At 60.9% G+C, this 21,161-nt stretch overlaps 2 protein-coding genes across 7 annotated transcripts in view; one reads left to right on the forward strand and one right to left on the reverse strand.

Moving 5' to 3' along the window:
- Window positions 1-2,808, reverse strand: part of HAUS7 (HAUS augmin like complex subunit 7) — a 47,635-nt gene extending 44,827 nt beyond the window's left edge. Inside the window, exon 1 of one of the 6 annotated variants that reach the window (XR_010132482.1) lies at window positions 2,530-2,759. The gene's annotated coding sequence lies outside the window, so the exon portion shown is untranslated. Of the gene's footprint in view, window positions 1-2,529 lie in introns of all 6 variants that reach the window. The other 5 variants (XR_010132481.1, XM_019019168.3, XM_019019169.3 and 2 more) reach the window with 5 other exon arrangements.
- Window positions 1,938-16,660, forward strand: BGN (biglycan). The gene is made up of 8 exons (XM_004065072.5): window positions 1,938-2,269; window positions 11,747-11,995; window positions 12,364-12,476; window positions 12,992-13,205; window positions 13,658-13,768; window positions 13,959-14,052; window positions 14,176-14,314; window positions 15,377-16,660. The coding sequence occupies exons 2-8, from the start codon at window positions 11,758-11,760 to the stop codon at window positions 15,572-15,574; spliced, it is 1,107 nt and encodes a 368-aa protein (XP_004065120.1). The 5' UTR covers window positions 1,938-2,269; window positions 11,747-11,757; the 3' UTR covers window positions 15,575-16,660.
- Window positions 16,661-21,161: the final 4,501 nt, after the last annotated feature.

Below are 21,161 nucleotides of genomic sequence, written 5' to 3' on the forward strand. Positions count from 1 at the left end.
GCGCCCCCACGGTATTCAGAGCTGTTCCACCCCCACTGGGACTCCTGGAGGCTGAGGCCCTGAGTGACAGCTCCTGGGTTCTCAGTCCCCAAGCAGTGCAGGAAGGTACTGGGTACCAGCACCTCGGGCAGCAGGCATGCCTTGAGTGGGTTTCTCCTTTTTTCTGAAACGGCTTTACTGAGAGTGGCTGTGCTTACCACACGATTTGCGCATTGAGCACGTACAAGGCAAGGGCTTTTATATGGTCTATTCACAGAACTGTGCAACCATCACTCAGTCGATTGTAGAACATTTTCATCACCTCAAAAAGAAAACCCATACCTTTAGGTACCACCCCTCTAGCACCCACTGCCCACAAATCCGCTTTCTGTCCCCACAGATGAGCCTAGTGTGGACATTTCAAGTGAATGGAACCAGAGGCTCTGCGGCCTTTTGCGACTGGCTGCTGTCACTGAGAGGAATGTTTCCAAATGCTTCTCTCTCCACCCAGACTGCTAGTCAGGCTTCGCTGCCTGTCCCGCTCTTTACCGACATATTTCTCCACGAATGAGTTGGCAGTGGGGGAGGGAAAGAGGGTGGGACAAAGATGAGACCAGGCTGCCAAGAGTCGGACGCTGAGGCTGGGCAAAAGGTAAAACACACAAACCTGCTGAAAGACAAGCCACCTCCTTTGTCTGGAAAGGGCATATGTGGTCTCCAATCTCCTCATTCCAACCATGAAATCAAGAGAGAACCAGGGTTACCAGCCTGGCCCCTGGTTTCCCACGTCTCTCTTCTCCCTGGCCCAGTCTAGAAGCTTCTTGCAGGCAGGTACCACAGTTTGGTCAAGGTGCCACGTGTCCCAGGTCCTAGCCAGGCCCTGGGCTGCCGCTGGTGAACAGGAAGGGGGTCTGTGCCCTGCCATGCCCCCAGGTAGAGCTCCCCTGGGAGCATCCTCCCTGGCCTGGGACCTCCCAGACCCCACCCCCCGGTTGAGTGATGGCACTGCCAGGGGTTGAAGACCCTCAGCCCTCGACATTCTCCTCTCTCCATTGGATGCCGCCTCTCTCTAGCCACCCCTCTCTCCCTCTCTGCCCCTTCGAGCTTTTTCTCTCAATATGCAATTTTCTCTTTTGGTCTTCCGCACTCTTGGCCCCCAGTTCTATTGCAGATCTGTTTCTCACTCCATCTAAACCCTTACCCCTGTGTCTCAGGAGCTGCTCTTGCTGAGGGAAGAAGGGGACACTACGGGACAGGGGGGCAGTGTCGTACTAAGGACCTGGGCTCTAGACACTGGAGGAACTGGACTCATTTGGGCCCTCAGGAAGCGGCCGAGTCTTGGTGGGGTAACCCGGTTAGTCCCCGTAAGTGACCAGCACAGGGTTGAGCCCAGAGGAAGTGGCCACCCACAGAGTGGTTCTCATGTCCGACGGGACCTGCAGGGATTGAGCAAGAAGACTGACTCGCTGGATCCTTCGTCTCTGAATCAGTTCAGGGCAGGCAAGCTGGGGAGCCCCCTGCCCCGTCCTGCCACCACCAGCCGGATCGGGCCCTCTTTTTAAGGGAAGAAAGTCTGGAGTGGAAGGGAGGGTACAGGGCGCCAGGAGCCTACATGAAGTCCTTCCAGAAATCCACAACAGCTACCTCTCTGATCCTGGAGAAACCACCTCCTTGCTTAGGCCCAAGCAGGTTCATGGCAGGCTCAGGACCAAATTCCAGGGGCCACTCACGGGCCTAGCAGCCCAAGGCCGCCTCCCCCTCGTCTTTCTTCCATCTCTCTTTCCTCTGCCTGGCGAGATGCCAGCCAGCACCTCAGTGTCCCCATCTGGGCAGTGGAAAGTTTGACTCTCTGGGTCCTTGTTTGAGTGAGTGCGAGTGTGTCCGTTCCTTTGCTGTCTGCCCCAGGCGGTGGGGCGGGGGGGGGGAGGTGGTGGGGGCGAGGGGGCGGGGGCTCAGCTAGTCCAGCCGTCTACAAGAAAATTGCTCCCTTTGAAGCTGCCAGGGGGGCCGGGAAGCCTGCCCCCTCCTGCTCGCCCGCCCTCTCCGCCCCACCAGCCCCCTCCCTCCTTTCCTCCCTCCCCGCCCTCTCCCCGCTGTCCCCTCCCCATCGGCCCGCCTGCCCAGCCTTTAGCCTCCCTCCCGCCGCCTCTGTCTCCCTCTCTCCACAAACTGCCCAGGAGTGAGTAGCTGCTTTCGGTCCGCCGGACAGACCGGACAGATAGACGTGCGGACGGCCCACCACCCCAGCCCGCCAACTAGCCAGCCTGCGCCTGGCGCCTCCCCTCTCCAGGTAGGGCTGGCTTCAAGCTGCCTTCTCAGCAACCCAGAGATGCCTCTGGCTCTGCTGCCTCCGCTGTCCCAAGCCCTGGTCCTGCTGTCCCCAGTGCCCCGAGGGTGTCCACAGATTTCCCCGGTGCTCTCTGTAGGCTGCTGATCCACGCCCCTTCATCGCCACCCTGCGGCCCCCTTGGTCCCTGTCAGGCTTCTGCCTCGTCTCGCCGCCCTCCAGGCACCTTTCCCTCACCCCTTCCTCTCCCTCTCCCTTCTGACCTTGCTCTGCTTCATCCAGCTCTTGTCTCTCCCACTCGGGGTCCGTCTTCTTGGCTACCACCCTAGAGCGTGGCTGGGTGACTGGTACCCCAGCTTTGCCAATGGCCCTGTTTCATCATTGCAAGTCCCAGGCGCATGCTCCACTCCCTCAGCCTCGCTCTGCCCAGGCGCCTCCTTGCTCCAGGGCTTGGCGCCTGGCCCGGGTTGGGTCGGATCGGGGAAGACCGCCCAGCGCCCACCGAGCTCAGCACCCAGGAGCAGTCCTCCGCTGCACTGCCTGAGGCCAGTCCTTGGCATGGGCTGAAAGACTTAGTTTCCCAGGCACACCCCAGGCACCCTGCCCAGATATTCCTCGCTCGCTCACCCCCAGGTTAATGCTCTGCCTCTACATCCTCTGTGAGAAGTCTGGGTCCTGGGAGCCCTGGCTGCAAGGGCCCTGACTGGGGGTGCCTGGGTGGCTCAGCCCTGTCTGTTTCCAGGACCCCCTTGGACTGGGACTCAGAATGGGTGTGGAGGGGAAGGAGAGAAAATCAGGCAACTGTGCCATGCTCCCCAGGGCGGACCTGGCTTGGGGTCCCAGAGGGGCCTTCCAAGGGACCCAGGAGAGGGAGCAAGAGAGTGCCCTGGAAGGCCCACGGAGGGGAGCACCCCCTCACTGCTCCATGGGCGGGGCTGGGTGCCTGAGCGCCTGCTGAGCAGAGCAGGGGCCCAGGGATCTGCAGGGCACAGGGTACATCAGTCTCCAGTGGTCTGTCTTGGTGGGCAGGCCTCTCTCCTGCTGTCCTGGCTGCCAGACTGCTCAGGTCCCATCCTCAGGGGGTACTGTTTCTGGGCCCTCGCCCCTCCCTGGCCTGCCAGCTCTCTGCCCTATAGCAACTAATTGGAACTGAGACAAGCTGGAGATGCTCAGCCCCCCTGCCCCCGTGCCAGAAAGGCTCCCGGGGACCAGCGCCCGGGGGTGCGGGTGAGCACCTCCTGGTGACACCCAGCCGCCGGTGCCAGCCGCACCCCAGGAGAGCTGGTGTATGAGCATGGGTGTCTTGGTGCGGAGCATGCCCATGTATGGCCACTGTGGGCCAGCGTGGTGAGCCTTTGAGGGCAAGCCCGTGTGGGTATATTGAAAGGAAGATGCAGGGCTGCCTCCAAGCCACCAGGGCTGGGCGGTGGGAGCAGGTTGCGAGCCAGGGAGCAGAGAGGGCTCCCATGGCAAGCTGGCCAGCTGTGGGTGGCAGCCCTGGCCTCCCTGGCCCACCTTCAAGCCCCAAGGACCCGTACGGCAGTGGGCATTAACCCTACCAACACATAGATGGGGAGTCTGGGAAAGGAAGAGGGGTGTTTCCAAGGCAAGAATGAGTTTCCTGTCTTTAGCAACATTCCAGAGTCACTCAAACAAAGCTATAGCGTGTCCCTTCCAGTGACAGCGCCAAGTCCCCAGAGGAGGGGTTTGTAATGAGTTCACACTTGACAGTTAGCACTCAGAGCCTTCAGCAAGGGCTTCTGAGTCCTTGCCACCCTGTATAGAGGTGGGATGGGGACCTCCCCACCTGCCGTCTCCTGTGCTTCCCGGGCCCAACCCCCACCCCCCACCCCCCACCATCTCCAGCCTGCCCAGGAGTCACATGTCCTCGGCCCACAGAATCCCCAGCACACGCCCCACCCATAGGCCTAGCCCCAGCCCTGGGGTCCCTGGCACCCCACCTGCCAGGGCCCCTCCCCTGCCTTGCTCACCCCCCAACACCCCTGATTGTCGGAAAGGTCTTCCCATGCCCACCACGACCCCCTCCCACTCATCTGTGGGCGGGAGAGCTTGGTCCCTGCCGCACGTTGCCCCCCTAGCATCCAGGCCCACCACCGAGCCCCCGACAGGCCTGGGAGCCCCACTGGTGGGTGGGGACACACCAGCTGGGGGTCTTGCTCACACCGAGGGGCTGGGGGTGGCGGTGGCTTTCCCAGGGCACCCTGCCTTGGGCTGCAGGCCGCTGGGTGGGCACCGGCTCCCTCGGAAGGCAGCCCAACCCGGGATCCTGCCGGCCCTGGCCCCACCCTGCCAGCCGGGCCTGGGGCGATCAGTGCCCCAGCTCCTGTCCTCTTCTGCTCAGATGCTGGGTTGGGAGATCAGGGGCCACAGCTCGGCCACTCAGAGCCCTTTCTGCCAGTCTTAGAGGGACCAGTTGTGGGGTGTGTGCAGAGGGGCTGTGCTGTGGGGAGGGCGCATGGCTCAGTCCTCCTGGCCTGAGGCCCGCCTAGCCTAAGTGGCCTCCAGGACCCATGGCCAGGCCCTTCTGCAGCCTTCCAGAAAGAACCAGCTTCCCAGGGTTCCCTGGGGAAGGCCTGGGGCCACCTCCTCTGGAGGGGTGGGGCCTGTGCTTCATTCCTCCTTCCCCAGGTCCCCTTCCAGGCCAGAAGATCCCCTCCACCACTTGAATCCCACAGCCAGAAGCCCCTTCTGGGACTCTAGACTCCTGGGAACCACCCCAGCTGCCCCCTTCGCTGTTTGCCTTCTTCCCCCGCCCCATGGTGGCTCTAGGTCAGAGCAGCCTCTGGGGTGGCTATGGAGGGGCCACCAGCCTTGGCTCTTCCGAGGACTGCAGAGCCCTCCCACTCCCAGCTTCCCACCTGCGCAGCTCTGATCCCAGCCAGCCCAAGGGGCAGGGTCATGTCCCGGCTCCCTGGCAGGCCTGGTGAAGGTGCTGCCCATTCCCATGAGGCTCATCTCTGAGGCTTAGGGGCCTGGGGCTCTGGCCAGCCTTCTTGCATGGAACTCTCCCGGTCCACTGCATCTTAAGCCTGAGCTCCACTTAAACACTGGCCTGAGATGAGCTGGAGGACCAGGGACCCAACAGACTCTGTGGGCCTCTTGAACTTGCCTCTGCTGGGCATCCCAGTCCTGTTTGGTCCCTGAGGTGTTCAGATGGGCCGAGGGGAGCATGGCGGGCAGACTCCTGGGTGGCCAGAAGATTAGAAGGCAGCCCTGTCCCTGGAGGCAGGGGAAGTCTGGGAAGCCAGTGTGACTTCTATCCTCCGGAAGTCTGAGTCCCTGCTTGGCCTTGACTGCCATCCCATGGTTCTTGGAGGCTGCCCTCATGCAAAGAGACACACACCCATGGGAGCCCAGCAGTCCCAGGAGCCTGAAGCTAAGCAGGCTGTGGGCCACCCTGGCTGGCTGAAGGAGGCTAATCCCAGCCCAGCCTGAGCCCCTGGCAGAGAGCGGGTTGCGGCAGGGAGGGGCTGCAGGAAACCCTCCCCTCCCCTCCTGGCCTTGGTGGGCCTGTACCAGGGAAGGAGGGAGGCAGGGCCCCAGGCTCTGGGGGGCAGGCCGGGAACACCTTCCCTGGGGCCCTGAAGTGCTCGCCTGGGGAGACGATGGCTTTTCCAGGAGACTCCCTGCAGACAGAGGCAGAGGTGAGAGGCTGGGCGGGGGCTGCCCTGCTGGCTGTGTTGGGGCTGAGGAGGGGCTTCTGGATCTGTGGGCCATAGGGAGCTACTGATGGTCCTCAGAAGGGCCATGCTTCCAGGGGAGCCCCCTGCACAGCCCCGAGAGTGTGAAGCGTGTCAGCTTTGGGGCCTGTGGCACTGTGTGCATTGGGAGAGGGTGGGTCCAGACATGGGGGCAAGGATACAGACGGACAGACAGACAGTGTGTGCAGCCCCAGCTCTGCTGTTTCCTCACCGTGTGGCCTTGGGCAAGAGTTTGGGGCCAACTTCCTGAGCCTCAGTTTACCCCTTCATCAAGTCCTAAGAGCATTGCTTCCTTCTTATAGTCAACGGGGGACGGCAGGGGGCTAAGTAAAGAAATCACATGAGTCCCCTGCTCTGCCTCTGAGAGGTGACAGCATCCTCCCTTTTCCTTGGAGACTCTAGCAGGAGGCCCCGGATCTCTTCGGGGAGTGGGAGGGGGCAGCAGTAGTCTGTGTGCAGAGGACCAGGAGCGCACAGTGGGAAGGGCTGAGTCCTGCACTCCGCCAACTGTGGGGACAGGCTGGACCTTGACACGGGCACCACAGGCTGCAAAGGGCTGGCACAGAGAGGTGGGAGGTGGCTGGGCGCATCAAGGGAGAACTCCACCCTTGTCACCACCCTGCCAGAAAACCTCTGGAAAGGATTTGAGCAGCAGATGAGCCGGGGTTTCCCAGCCCCTCCACATGTGGCTGCAAGGGGAGCAGACGCCCAAGCGTGGCTGCCTGAAGGGCATGCTGCGGCAACGGCAGGGGCTTGGAATGTGGCACAAGGTCCACCCCTCCCCACTCCAGCCCCCAGCCTCTCAGGCAGCCACTCCCACAGATGAACGCACACGCCGGGCTTTGGCAAGGCCATGGAGGGTACACATCCCCTCTCTGGTTGATGCCCAAGTACAAGCTGGAGCCATTGGCGGGGAGGGACTGGTGGACTGGGGCCTGGGAGAGTGGCAGGGGGCAGGCCGGGTGTCAGCGGGGGCACAAGCACCAGGCTGCTGGTTGAAACTGGGCCCAAAAGGCTTTGGCGGCCAGAGGGGAGGGGAGGAAGGACGCAGTCCCAGGGACCCCGCAGGGCTGCGTGGAAGGTGGCACGGGTGTCAGAGTTCAGGTCGGGTTGCTCAGGGGGGCAGACGCCCAGGGCTGAGGCTGCGGAGACAGCATCCGGCGTCTGCCACTTGGCAGCTGTGAGCCACACCATCTGCAGGCGAGCTCCCAGGGCCCGCCAGACCTCAAGCCCTGCTCCCGCCGCCCTTGGCCTGGCCTGAATGCCTGGCACGGACCCTCCATGTTCTCAGAGGCTGCCAACGCATCTTGTTTGGCTGTGACCTCGAGCAATCCAGTGCAGAGGACTGCGCTAGCTTTCAGAGGGGCAGACAAGGAGGGCCCTATTGGGGTGGTGGCGGAGGCTCCAGGAAGCCCAGCCTCCTCCCTCACTCACATCTGCGGTCGCCGAACCTGGGGCTTATGCCATTGCCGCCCCTGTCCTTTGCTCTAAAGAGATGGTATCCAGGGAGCTCAGGGCACACTTTGGTGGGGCTTGAAACCCTCCCCGAAGTCCCTGAGGACACACCCAGAGAGGCCAATGAAGGGAAACTGAGGCCCAGAGGCCTCAGTTGTGGTGGTGGAGAGTTGAGGACTGGAGGGACTTGCTGTGGGTCTCACAGGATCTGACTATGGGGTATTCCTGCTTCCTGGGCTGGGGCCCCCGCCTGCCTTATCTATGTGTGGATATATGTGTATGTATGTGTATATGTATACATATGTATATGTGAATGTGTATGCATGTGTGTATAGATGTGTGCATGTATGTGTGTACATATGTGTATGTGTGTATACATGTGTATATGTGCAGGTATGTATGTATGTGTGCATGTGTGCATGCATGCATGTGCGTGTGAGTGTACGTGTGTATAAATGTGTATGTGTGCGTGTGTGTGCATGTGTGTACCTGTGTGTACGTGTGCATGTGTGCATGCATGTGTGCATGTGGATGTACATGTGCATGTATGTGTATAGATGTGTGCATGAGTGTGTGTGCATCTGTGTATATATGTGTGTATATGTGTATCATATGTGTATGTGAATGTGTATACATGGGTATGCATGTGTGAGTGTCTAGGTGTGTGCATGTATATGTGTGTACATGTGTGTACAGGCGTGTGCGTGTATATGTGTGTGGATGTGTGCATGCATGTGGATGCATGTGGATGTGTGTACATATGTTTTGTATAGGTGTGTGCATGTGTGTGTGCACGTGTGTACATATGTGTTTGTATAGGTGTGTGCGTGTGCACGTGTGTGTGTATATGAGCGTGTATGTGTGCATCTGTGTGTATGTTTGTGTGTGTATGTGTGTACGTGTGTGTGTGCATGTTCTGGCAGGAGGGAGGGGCTCGGTGTGAGGTGGTGGGGAGAAGGCAGGGGCCAGGCTTTGGGAGGACAGCTGAGCCTATACTGCCAGGACCTCCCAAACTGCCACCCCCTGTCTCGGGCATTCAGGCTCTCACAGGCCCAGAGACATGGCTGGAGCCCTGTGGCTGAGGAGCACAGCTGAGAGCTCAGGCAGGGCCTGGAGGCGCCAAAGCTGAGTTCCAAGTCAGGCTGAGTGACTTGGGAGAAATCAGAGCCTCTCTCTCGGCCTTAGCTTTTGTGTCCATAAAATGGGGATACTCATCATGCCAGCTCCAGGGGATCCTATCCTTCCCCCCAGGCTCCCCTGGCTCCCTCTGACTTCATGGGCCCCTTGCTGCCTCCTGTGGGCTCAGACACGGAGCCTGCCCCTTCCTCGGGAGAGGTCTCAGTTTTGTGCCAGTTCTTTGAGGGGAAATGAGGGATGTGCCGGGAAGCCTGCCCGGCCCCCGCCCCTCCAGCCTGCCCACTGCTTGGGCACAGCCATGAGCCATGGAAAACCAGCCAAACCTTGTCCTTCTGCCTCTGTCACGGGGCCCGGGTGTATGGGCCTTCCAGCCCTCAGCCTCCCTCCCCGCTCTGAGGGAACCTCTTCCCCTTGCTCCTTTCGCAGTCTCTTGGAGACCCCCCCAGACATCCTACTATATCAGGCAGCCTGCCTCCAGAGCCCTCGTTGCCCCACAGCTGGTCCCGGGAACCCACCTGAGACCCCGATGGCCAGTCTTGCCGTGACTGGCCTGCCCTGTGCCTGTGCCCCCTGCCCTGGTGGAGGGACCGATTCCCTAACAGGAGGGCCTGCAGGGAAGTCCCAGCTCCTGGGGAGACCCCTTGCCCCGGGGCAGGGGTCCCTGTAGAGTCCTCCTCCAGGCCAATGCGTGGGTCCTGGGGGGCTCCAAGTTGGCCATGGTCAGATGGTCCTCTGTCCCCTCGGCCTTCCCCAGCCCCTCCCCACAGCCTCCCGTAGGCCCAGCCGGACCACCCCAACCCTACCTGTCCAGGTGGACTGCCCACCCTGGAGCTTGCCAGGGCTCTGGTGGGGTGTCCCAGCCCTGACTCACTCTCCCTGGGAGGTAGCGGCTTTGGCAGGGGCATCGGCAAGGAGGGGCAGGGCAGTCTCCTCCCTCCCCCACTCCATCTTGCTCTCCTGCTTCCATCCTGCCCTTCCTGTTCTCTCCCACTGCTCCTCCTCCTCCTCCTCCTTCTGCCCCCGGGTGTCCACTGGCACTGGGAGAGGGTTCTACAGTGGCAGCAGGCATCGGAGGCCCTGCCCTTCCCTGGAGGAAGGGAAACACCATCCAGGTAGGTGAGTGTTGAGCCTTCTCCCTACTTGGGGGCCAAGACCCTCCGGGCGGTTCCCCTAGGTCCTGCTGGGCTGGCCTGAGGCTGGCAGGCCCTGGGCTGCAACTGTGGGATCTCAAGGCTCAAAAGAACGAGGGAGGCTCGGTGCTGCCCCAGCAGGGGCCTCCTGGTGACCCCAGTCCAGCTCCACATGATGGGGAAGCTGAGCTAAGCCTTGGGCTCCGACTCCCACTTTGCAGTGTGGCCCAGGGCCTGTGGGCTCAGGAGGGCTCCGGGGCTGGCTGCGGAAAGGCCACTCCACAGGCCTGGCAGCCGCTATAGCCACAGCCTCACCACAGGCCCCTCTGTCCACAGGTGTGGGAGGGCGTATGGGTGGCTTCTAGGGGGGATGCCAATGCAGGGGGGACGCGTGCCAGCAGATGCTCCCTGGAGCACCCGAGGAGCTGCATGGGGGTGACAGGACAGGCCTCCATCCCAACCGTCTCCTGAGCTTGTGCTCAGACCCAATCTGGCCCCGAAGTGGCCTCAGGCCCCCGGCCCGCTGGTAGCAAGGACTCCAAAGCGGCAGCCCGGGGCAGCCAGCCCAGCCCCCAGGGCAACTGGGGAAGCATCGGGCAGGGCGGGGCTGCTCATAGGGTGCTGGCCTAGGGGCAGAGCCCCCACCTCCCCACGGCCTCCTTAGACCCCTGCAACCAGCAGCTGGGCTTAGGGGGCTCACCTCGCTCTGCTGGAGCCCCAGACAGCCCCTCCCCAGCTAGTACTGGCCCTAAGTGAGGGTCTCCTGGGCGTGCAACTGCTTCAGGTCTGCCAGAGGCCCCTGCTGCCCAGCTGGGCTCCCTGTCTCCAGATGCACCGAGGGCCACCCCAGGCTGGGTGGCAAGCAGGGCAGGCATGTTTATTCCCACTTAACAGATGGGGAAGGTGAGGCTGGGATGAGACCTGGGCCTTTGCTGGGGAGTCAGGGTGGATGAAGTGGTAAGAGAGGCAGGGCTCCAGCCTCTTCCTGTAGGGCACATTCCCGGCTGCCTCTGGACGGGAGACCGTGTCTGATGAGGAGGAAGGAGGCAAGCAGAGGTGGGTGCTGGGGGCAGGCTCGGGCAGGGCTGCTTCCCCTCCACTCCCACTCGCCGCCTTGGCCTGGGGGGCCTCAGGCAAGCCTGACCCTGCCCTGCCACCCTGGCGGCAGCCTGCTCCCCTGGGGGGCCTCTCTGGGCTGCCGAGGCTGTGGGCAGGGAGGAAGGGTGCGAGCAGATCTGGGAGCTCCAGGGCTGTTTGGGCCAAGGCGGTGTGGGCGGGGGGCTGGGGTGGGTGGTCCAGAGGAGGAAGCCAAGGCCCAGGGGCAGTGTTGGGGGCGCCATGGCCTCCACCTCTGGGGCCTCCACTCAGTGCTGCCTCAGCCAACTTTACCCATGGCCTCAAAGGACACCCCCTCTTTCTCCACCCTGCCTCCCTACCTTGGCCTTAGAGGGTCTCTGAGAAACGTGGGCAGGGTGGAAGGGGGCCTCAGGAGGTAGGAAGCAACTCAGAGTCGCCAAACTCAACTAACTTCATCCACGCTGCCCTGAGCCCAGAACTCAAAGGAAGGATTGGCCCGGGTAGGAGGCCACAGTGATGTCCCCAAAAGTGAATTCTTCAAAGCCCTTGAGGGCCAATGGCTAGGATTCCTCCTCCACCTCCTCCACGCAGCCTCATGGGTGCCCCCACCCTAAAGCAGGCTTTTGGCAGACTCAGAGGCGTGGGGGCCTGCAGACTTGCTAATGAGGAGACATTTCATCGCCTGATTAAGCCAAGTCCTGTCCGGGATGGGGAGGGGGGTAGTGGAAGCAGTGAAGGGAGTGGAGTGGAAGGGGCACCCTCCTTGCCAGCAGCATCCACTCCCTTCCTGCCTGGAGCCCTCTGCCCACACTCCGCCCTCTCCACCTCCCGCTCCAGGGTCTGGCCGTCCCTGGTGAGGGATGGGAACGCAGTGCCACCACACACGCGGAACACCAGCCCCTGGCATGGAGAAGACGGGTGGATGCTGGTGCTGATGATCCCCTCACCTCTTCCCCCAGGTCCATCCGCCATGTGGCCCCTGTGGCTCCTCGTGTCTCTGCTGGCCCTGAGCCAGGCCCTGCCCTTTGAGCAGAGAGGCTTCTGGGACTTCACCCTGGACGATGGGCCATTCCTGATGAACGATGAGGAAGCTTCGGGCGCTGACACCTCGGGCGTCCTGGACCCGGACTCTGTCACACCCACTTACAGCGCCATGTGTCCTTTCGGCTGCCACTGCCACCTGCGGGTGGTTCAGTGCTCCGACCTGGGTTTGTCCCTGAGTGATGGGGAGTGGGGCATGCAGGGAGGCACAGGTGTAGCCTGAGAGCCCCTTCTGAAGGGGGCACATGCTGGTCCTGTGGGATGGTGGCGAGCATGATGTGAGTGTAGGAGGGGTCCAGCCGTCTGGCTGTGAGCTGTGCAGTTTGTGCCCACTTGTGGTGGCATCCCCGTGTGCCTGTCAGTGTCCTTGTGTGTGTGTCCCCGGTCCTCCCTACCAGTGGGGCTAGTCGGCTGGATGGCTCCAAGTTCATGCTGGTGATGGTGGTGGGGCCCCTAGGTCTCAAGTTCATGCTGGTGGTGGGGGTGGGGCCCCTAGGTCTCAAGTTCATGCTGGTGATGGGGGTGGGGCCCCTAGGTCTGAAGTCTGTGCCCAAAGAGATCTCCCCTGACACCACGCTGCTGGACCTGCAGAACAACGACATCTCCGAGCTCCGCAAGGATGACTTCAAGGGTCTCCAGCACCTCTACGTAAGGAGCTGGGAGGAACCAGCAGGCCTACAGCAGAGGGCAGGGGTCCGGGTGGGTGCATGTGCATGGACGTGTGGGGTATGAGAGGGGTTCGGGGACTCGTGGGCTTCAGGGTGAAGCCTGGAGCCAGCCGTGATGGGAGCTCCCAGGTTTGCGGCTCACTCATGTGGGTTTGAGCAACCGCAGCTGCAGGACCGGATCGCTCAGCTCGGCTGCCTTCATGGCTGAAAACGTTTCATCACGTCCACTCCTCCCAGCAACAGAGGAGAACGGATTTCATTGTAGCCAGTGTGCGTGTGAGGAAACTGAGGCTTGGAGCGGCAAGGCAGTGGTGGCACTGCTGGGGCTCAGGACCGGGCCTGGGTGCTGCCTCCTGCCCTGCGCTCTGCTCACAAGCATGGACTGACCTCCTCAAGGCCCAGTGGGCTGGGGAGGCACAGAAAGGCAGGAGAGAGGGGCGGGTGGGGTGGGGAGTCCGTGCCTTCACCTCCTCCGCCCACCCTGCTTCATTTCAGGCCCTCGTCCTGGTGAACAACAAGATCTCCAAGATCCACGAGAAGGCCTTCAGCCCACTGCGGAAGCTGCAGAAGCTCTACATCTCCAAGAACCACCTGGTGGAGATCCCGCCCAACTTACCCAGCTCCCTGGTGGAGCTCCGCATCCACGACAACCGCATCCGCAAGGTGCCCAAGGGCGTGTTCAGCGGGCTCCGGAACATGAACTGCATCGGTGAGCTGAGGGCCTCCCAGAACATTCCAGAGCCTTGTCTCGAGGCATGGGGAAGGGAGACCAAGGGATACCTTTAGAGGCTCAGCTCAAGAAAGAGTATGGTGAGAACGGTCAAAAGAAAATCCATGGATTTCTTGGCAAATCCTCCATGCAGGCGATCACCATGGCTAAAGAGAAGACTGGGCCAGAGGGGCCGGGTGGCTTCCGGGAGCCCCATCTTCATCTCTGGCACTCCTCCCTTTCCTCTTGCTCCCCCTGGAGCTAGCAGTCCTGGGGCTAGCAGTCCTGAACAGCTAGGAGTTTGCAATTAGCCCGGTAAATTAGCAGAACTGCTTTCAGGAGATGGGAGCAGCCGGCAGGTAGCAGGGCCCACCACACTGGCCCGGAAATGACAGGACCCAGGGCTGTGCAGGGACCACCAGGCTCCCGAGCTAATGAGGTCTCTCCCCTAGAGATGGGCGGGAACCCACTGGAGAACAGTGGCTTTGAACCTGGAGCCTTTGATGGCCTGAAGCTCAACTACCTGCGCATCTCAGAGGCCAAGCTGACTGGCATCCCCAAAGGTAGGAAGCCCACTCTTCCTGCACACCTGCCTGCCTCACCCCCAACAGCACAGATGGCCAGGGTGGGGGCTCTGGATGGGCCCGATCTACTCAGGGAAAGGCTCAACAGTCCCCTCCCGCCACCTGGGGCAGAGCTAGGGCCCTTGCCCTCAGCACCTGCATTCTCCCCTGTGCCCTCTTCTCCTGGCAGACCTCCCTGAGACCCTGAATGAACTCCACCTAGACCACAACAAAATCCAGGCCATCGAACTGGAGGACCTGCTTCGCTACTCCAAGCTGTACAGGTGAGGACAGCAGGGCACCGCCCAAGGGTGATGCCAGAGTCCCTCAGTGCTGTGTGGCCCCTCGCGCCCAGCCCCCCATCCTTCCCTCCAGCCTTTGAGTCCGTGTCATTCTCCCGCTCACAGGCTGGGCCTAGGCCACAACCAGATCCGGATGATCGAGAACGGGAGCCTGAGCTTCCTGCCCACCCTCCGGGAGCTCCACTTGGACAACAACAAGCTGGCCAGGGTGCCCTCAGGGCTCCCAGACCTGAAGCTCCTCCAGGTGAGAGCTGGGCATGCACAGCCAGGTTCCCTAAGGCTGGGCTGGGGGAGGCGTGTGTGTCCCCGGGCAGTCCCTCAGTCCCCTGGCCCTCCTTCCCGACCGGCTCTGGGCATCTGCAAGGGAGCGATCCTGATGCTCCCAGCTGGTGCTGAGGAGGCAAGGAGCAGGGGCTCCATGGTGGATACCGAGCAAGGCAGCCTGGTAGCTCTTGGACCCGAGGGTCTCCAGGTGGGTCGGACACCAGAAAGATGTGGCAGAGTCCAGGGAGTCGAGAAACTGTGGGCATGGGAGTGCACAGATCTGTGCCAAGACAGTGACAGCCCAGGGCAGGAAGTAGGCTGACGAGGGGGAGCAGGGTCTTGCCTGGGATTCTATCGGGAGCTTCCATCCCTGGCCTGGCCCGCAACCAGGTGGGAGAACTTGGTCTTGCCCAGCCCTGCTCCATCCACAAGTGTTTGGAGCACCCCCATCCGCACCAGCTGCGAGCCAGCACCGCGCAGGCCATGCCCATGCTGGGCCGAGTTCGCCCTCTAGTGGCCATTGTCATGTTCACCAGCACTGGGCTCCCAGCCCAACCCAGCAGGCGCCTCGCCTGCCCACCTCTGCTCCTCCCAGAGACAGCAAGACGGTGGCTCCAGAGAGTTGGAGGGGTTGCTAGAGGGCGAGCTCCTCTGCTGACTGGAAGAAAGAGGAGGGCATCCCAAGGGCTCTTTCTCCTCTTATGCCCCATGGAGTGTGAGGGTGCTCCCCTGAGGGTCAGGCCACCTTTCCTTCGCCTCACACCACCAAACACACCACTACCCCAGCCCCACCCCCACATGTCCTCAACCTTACCCACCTGAGACCCTCATCCTTGTCCCTGGTCACATCCAGTGCCTTAATCCTGGCTGACACCCACACAAAGAACACACCCATGCCTTGCTTTGCTCCTCCCAACAACGGGGAGCCTCTGGTGTGGCCCTTGAAGTAGGGTGCAGAGGCAACAGCAAAATGCCTCCTGGAGGCAGCGGGCTTGGTGTGGAGGGAGGGAGGCCTGCCGTGACCCGGCCTCTCTGCCTTCAGGTGGTCTATCTGCACTCCAACAACATCACCAAAGTGGGTGTCAACGACTTCTGTCCCGTGGGCTTCGGGGTGAAGCGGGCCTACTACAACGGCATCAGCCTCTTCAACAACCCCGTGCCCTACTGGGAGGTGCAGCCGGCTACTTTCCGCTGCGTCACTGACCGCCTGGCCATCCAGTTTGGCAACTACAAAAAGTAGAGGCAGCTGCAGCCACCGCGGGGCCTCAGTGGGGGTCTCTGGGGAACACAGCCAGACATCCTGATGGGGAGGCAGAGCCAGGAAGCTAAGCCAGGGCCCAGCTGCGTCCAACCCAGCCCCCCACCTCGGGTCCCTGACCCCAGCTCGCTGCCCCATCACCGCCTCTCCCTGGCTCCCAAGGGTGCAGGTGGGCGCAAGGCCCGGCCCCCATCACATGTTCCCTCGGCCTCAGAGCTGCCCCTGCTCTCCCACCACAGCCACCCAGAGGCACCCCATGAAGCTTTTTTCTCGTTCACTCCCAAACCCAAGTGTCCAAGGCTCCAGTCCTAGGAGAACAGTCCCTGGGTCAGCAGCCAGGAGGCGGTCCATAAGAATGGGGACAGTGGGCTCTGCCAGGGCTGCCGCACCTGTCCAGACACACATGTTCTGTTCCTCCTCCTCATGCATTTCCAGCTTTTCAACCCTCCCCCACTCTGCGGCTCCCCTCAGCCCCCTTGCAAGTTCATGGCCTGTCTCTCTCTCTCTCTCTCTCTCTGTGTGTGTGTGTGTGTGTGTGTGTGTGTGTGTGTGTGTGTCTGTGTCTTGTGCTTCCTCAGACCTTTCTCGCTTCTGAGCTTGGTGGCCTGTTCCCTCCATCTCTCCGAACCTGGCTTCGCCTGTCCCTTTCACTCCACACCCTCTGGCCTTCTGCCTTGAGCTGGGACTGCTTTCTGTCTGTCCGGCCTGCACCCAGCCCCTGCCCACAAAACCCCAGGGACAGTGGTCTCCCCAGCCTGCCCTGCTCAGGCCTTGCCCCCAAACCTGTACAGTCCCGGAGGAGGTTGGGAGGTGGAGGCCCAGCATCCCGCGCAGATGACACCATCAAGGGGGGAGCCCTAGGCCTGTCAGGCCCTGGCCCTTCTGCCCCAAAGAGAGGAGAGGCCCCACATCCCGCCAGAGTCCCAGACACCGGTTTTCCTAGAACCCCCTCAGCCCCACTGGCCCACTGGTGGCTAGGTCTCCCCTTATCCTTCTGGTCCAGCGCAAGGAGGGGCTGCTTCTGAGGTCGGTGGCTGTCTTTCCATTAAAGAAACACTGTGCAACGTGGCTCCGTGCGCTGCTCCTGTGGCGGCCAGGCCTCTCCGTGCCCTTCCTGGCCCTTGGGCTCCTTGCCCTCAGAAGAGGGGCCCCGTCACCCTCAGGTCTGGGCTAGCCCGGACTAGGGAGGTTTCCCCTCCCTTCTAGACACTTCCATGGCCCCAGCTGTCCTGAGACGCGGCTCCAGAATCCAACCAGGCCTGAATGGCACCTGCCCTCTCAGCATGGAGCGTTTGCCAAGAGCACGCCGACTGCAGGGCGCCAGGCTAGAGCCTGGAAATCTAAGCGGGGCCCGGCCTGCCCAGCTCCATGGAGTCTAGGGTTCACAACGAAGCACCGCCAAAACCCAGGGGGTGACACAGGAGGGAAGGGGCCCCATGGAGCCAGGGCAGGGTGCTGTGTGCACCCACTTGCACTGGCCTGGCCTTGGCTCCCCTGCCAGCCCCCTGGCAGGTGACACTGTGTGCAGGCAGAGCCGAGCCTGGGCTGCAAGGCATTCACACACACGCAGCATCCAGAGAGAGGATCCAGGTCAGGGCCAGGAAAGCCTGCATGCTGGGAAAGCCTGCATCCCGGAAAGGACAGCTTGGAGGGGGACAGTCCCCAGAGCAACGCTACCGCCTGTGACTTTCCTTCGGCCCTGCACGGAGAGCCTCAGAGCAGGTGGCGGGACCTGGGACTTCCCTGGGCAGCCCCAGGCTCCCAACGGAAATAGAGTGGGCAGGGCCCGCGTGAATGGCAGCCTGGCACTGCGTGTTGGCTCCTCACACATAACTGCGTCTTTATGGCTGGACTGGCACTGGCGCACTGGCGTCCCCAGATTTCTCCTTTCTGGGATAGGAGGTGCCACGCAGTGTGGTGGCCCAGTGATAGAATGTCACCATCAGCATCACAGCACTATTCTGGGCCATGTGCTCTACGGCCCGGCAATGTCTGCTGAGCTGGGCAGGCATGGTGCAAGGGAACTGGGCAGGGGCCAGGAGTCAAGGCTTCGGGCAAGTCCCCTCGCTGGCTGGGAGGAGGGGCAGCCAGCACCACGGCCTGGCAGAGATGGAAAGATGGGGCTTCCGCCCATTCATCTGTGAGTGGGTCTTGGGGCACTGGCTGTGTGTTCAGTGGGTCCAACACAGCCCCCGTGAATCTGTCCACTCTTCCTGCCTCGCTCCCATCCTTCGTGTGCCTCGTTTCCTCTCTGTCTCCCTCTCATTTCATGCACCTTCATCACACCTGTCCTCTGCGTGTCCCAGCTCAGGGAGGCAGCTCAGGGATGCAGTGTGGGTGGAGGACAAGCTAGTGGGATGAGTGTGATATGGGTGGTCAGTGCAGAGGAAGGCATCCTGCAGGCTGCGTGCTTAGCCCACACAGCAGGCAGTGCCCTGCAGGCAGCACACACTCTGCCTGGACTGGAGTGCCAAGCCCCCCAGGCAGGAGCCCAGAGCTGGACAGGGTCACAGCCTGCAAGGGCTTCCGGGTCGTGGTGGAAGGTGAGCTCCATCCTCAAAGCAGTTGGTCCTGACCACAGTGTGAAGATGAATCACATAGCCTCACTCTACCGCCAAGTGTGGGAAAAACTATTAGATAATACTAGCCAAGGTGAGACTGATTTGGGCTTAAAAAAGAAAATGGCTAGGCGTGGTGGCTCACGGCTATCATCTCAGCACTTTGGGAGGCCAAGGCAGGAAGATTGCTTGAGGCCAGGAGTCCAAGACCAGCCTGGGCAACATAGTGAGACCCCATCTCTAAAAAAGAAAAAACTAAAAAATTAGCTAGGCATTGTGGCACACGCCAGTGGTCCCAGCTGCTCAGGAGGCTGAGGTTGGAAGATCACTTGTGCCGGGGAGGTTCTCCCGGCAAGCTGCCAATCCCCCACATTTACTTGCAAGTGGCTTGGAAAGTAGGACTGTGCTCAGGGCCCCAGCTGTGGCACAGGAAGGCCTAGAGTGGACAACGGCTAGGCTGCAAGTTCCAGCCGATCTTTGCTTGAGTAGGGTCCCCTGAACTTGGTGACAGATTGGGTGTAGTGTGAGAACGGGGTTGGTTGTGATGCTCCGTGGCCTGGAGAGGGGAAGGGGACCCTGAGGACCACCACCTGACGGCCAGGAGCATCCCGGAGCTGCTGGAAGGCAGCAGGCGTGGGCTTACACACGTACACACACACATGCATGAACACACGTGCACACGCACACAAATGCATACACACACACACACACATGCACACTTGAACACACAAACACAAGCACACAGAAACAAACATATGCCGCACAAACACATGTGCACACAAACACACACAGCAATGAAGGTCACAAAGCCGCTTCCTCGGGGAGTGGCTGTGGAGGGCACAGGGCCGCCGTGGGGCCGTTTCCCAGCATTTGCTGCAGGTCAGGTGCCTTCTGGGCACAGCAGGGCCCAGTGGGAGCCTAAGCCGAATCCACTGCTAGGGTTTAGATGAGTCCGGGCTTGTCAAAGGGGCAGCGAGCCAGACCTTGGCAGGCTGGGCCCACGATGCGGGCAGGACCCCTGAGGGACACGACCCCTCCTTGGAGGGCTGCAGGGGCAGGTGGCAGGCCTGGGAGCCAAGTCAGAGGGGCTGCCCTGAGGACTTGGCAGTGGCCTGGGCTCCAGGCTCTGCTCCCACAGGCTCCAGCTCCAGTCTCAGGAGGCAGGGACCACAGGAAGAGGCCAAGCCCCTGCCTGCCACTCTGAACAGGCAGGGCAGGGCACCATCGCCAGCAGAGAGACCTTATCTCCCTCAGCTTCTGGGAGGGCACAGCCTCTCTGGCGCCCTGGAGAACCCTGGGCAGCCTGGGTGCTGAAAGGCCCTGATGCCTGCTGCACAGGGGCAGCCAGGGCCCAGGCAGGAGTGCCCAGGGGACTGTGCTGGAGCTGCACTGGCAGGAGTCATGCCCAAAGAGCCATCTCTGTCTCTCTCTCACACACACACACATACTCTCACACTCACATACACTCACACAACACTCATACTCACACACACTCGCACTCACACACACTCACACACTCCCACTCACACATGCTCACACTCACACACACTCAAACTCATACTCTCACTCACACACTCACACACACTCCCACTCACACATGCTCGCACTCACACACACTCAAACTCATACTCTCACTCACACACTCACACACGCAATCACACTCACACACTCACACACACTTGCTCTCATGCACTCACCCCCCCCACACACTCACTCTCACACACTCCCACTCACTCTCACACGCTCTCACACACACCCACACATGTGCTCACACACACTCATGCCCACATCCACTCACTCACACCCACTCACACACTCACACTCACACCCCCACACACTCACACACACACACTCTGCATCACCAGCCAGCTTTCCAGAACCACCAGGCGTGGATGTACTCAAGCCAAGCAGCCCAAGAAACCTGAGTTGTGCTGTGGACAGGGCTCTGCCAAGCTGGAGCTCCTCGGTGGCCCAGCTGGGGCTTGGATGAGTGGCCCGAGGCCACTGTCATGGACAACCACAAACCGGGTAGCTCACCACAGAGGACATGGACCCTCTCCCAGTCCTGGAGGCCAGAAGTCCAAATCCAGGTGTCTCAGGGCCACACTCCCCCCAGAAGCTCTAGGGAAGGCTTCTTCCCACCTCTCCCAGCCCTGGAAGGCTCCAGGCGTCCTGGACTTGTGGCCACCTCACTCCACTTTGCCTCTGCAATCACATGGCTTCTTGTGTGGGGGGGTGCATGTGTGTGTATATGTGCAATGTGTGTGTATGTGTGTGTTTCTGTGAGTGTATGTGTGGGTATGCGTGTGCATATGTGTGTGGGTGTGTATGAGCATGTTCATGTGTATGTATGTGTGGGTGACTGTGTATGTGTGGGGTGTCTGCATGTGTGTGTATGTGTGCAATGTGTGTGTATGTGTTTCTGTGTGTATATGTGTCTTGTGTGTGCATGTGTATGACTGTGTGCATATGTGAATGTGTGTGTGTCTGTGACGATACGTGTGTATGTGGGGGTGTGCATATGTGTGCATGTGTGTGTGTTTCTGTGTGTGTGTCTGCGCATGGATGTGTGTGCATGTGTGTGTGTTTCTGTGTGTGTGTGTCTGCATGGATGTGAGTGTGAGCATGTGTGTGTGTTTCTGTGTGTGTGTGTCTGTGCATGGATGTAACTGTGAGCGTGTGTGTGTGTTTCTGTGTGTGTGTGTCTCTGTGCATGGATGTGAGTGTGAGCGTGTGTGTGTTTCTGTGTGTCTGTGCATGGATGTGAGTGTGAGCATGTGTGTGTGTGTGTCTGTGCATGGATATGAGTGTGAGCGTGTGTGTGTGTTTCTGTGTGTGTGTCTCTGTGCATGGATGTGAGTGTGAGCATGTGTGTGTTTCTGTGTGTGTGTGTCTGTGCATGGATGTGAGTGTGAGCGTGTGTGTGTTTCTGTGTGTGTGTGCATGGATGTGAGTGTGAGCATGTGTGTGTTTCTGTGTGTGTGTCTGTGCATGGATGTGAGTGTGAACGT

This window comes from Gorilla gorilla, chromosome X, assembly GCF_029281585.2.
Source record: "Gorilla gorilla gorilla isolate KB3781 chromosome X, NHGRI_mGorGor1-v2.1_pri, whole genome shotgun sequence".
NCBI classification, from domain to species: Eukaryota; Metazoa; Chordata; class Mammalia; order Primates; family Hominidae; genus Gorilla; species Gorilla gorilla.

What these genes read in the sequence shown, in the direction of transcription:
- BGN (XM_004065072.5), top strand. Translation starts at nt 11,758, where the DNA reads ATGTGGCCCCTGTGGCTCCTCGTGTCTCTGCTGGCCCTGAGCCAGGCC. An exon ending in GGTTCAGTGCTCCGACCTGG is followed by an intron (nt 11,996 to 12,363) that starts GTTTGTCCCTGA and finishes TGGGGCCCCTAG; the next exon opens with GTCTGAAGTCTGTGCCCAAA. An exon ending in CCGGAACATGAACTGCATCG is followed by an intron (nt 13,206 to 13,657) that starts GTGAGCTGAGGG and finishes TCTCTCCCCTAG; the next exon opens with AGATGGGCGGGAACCCACTG.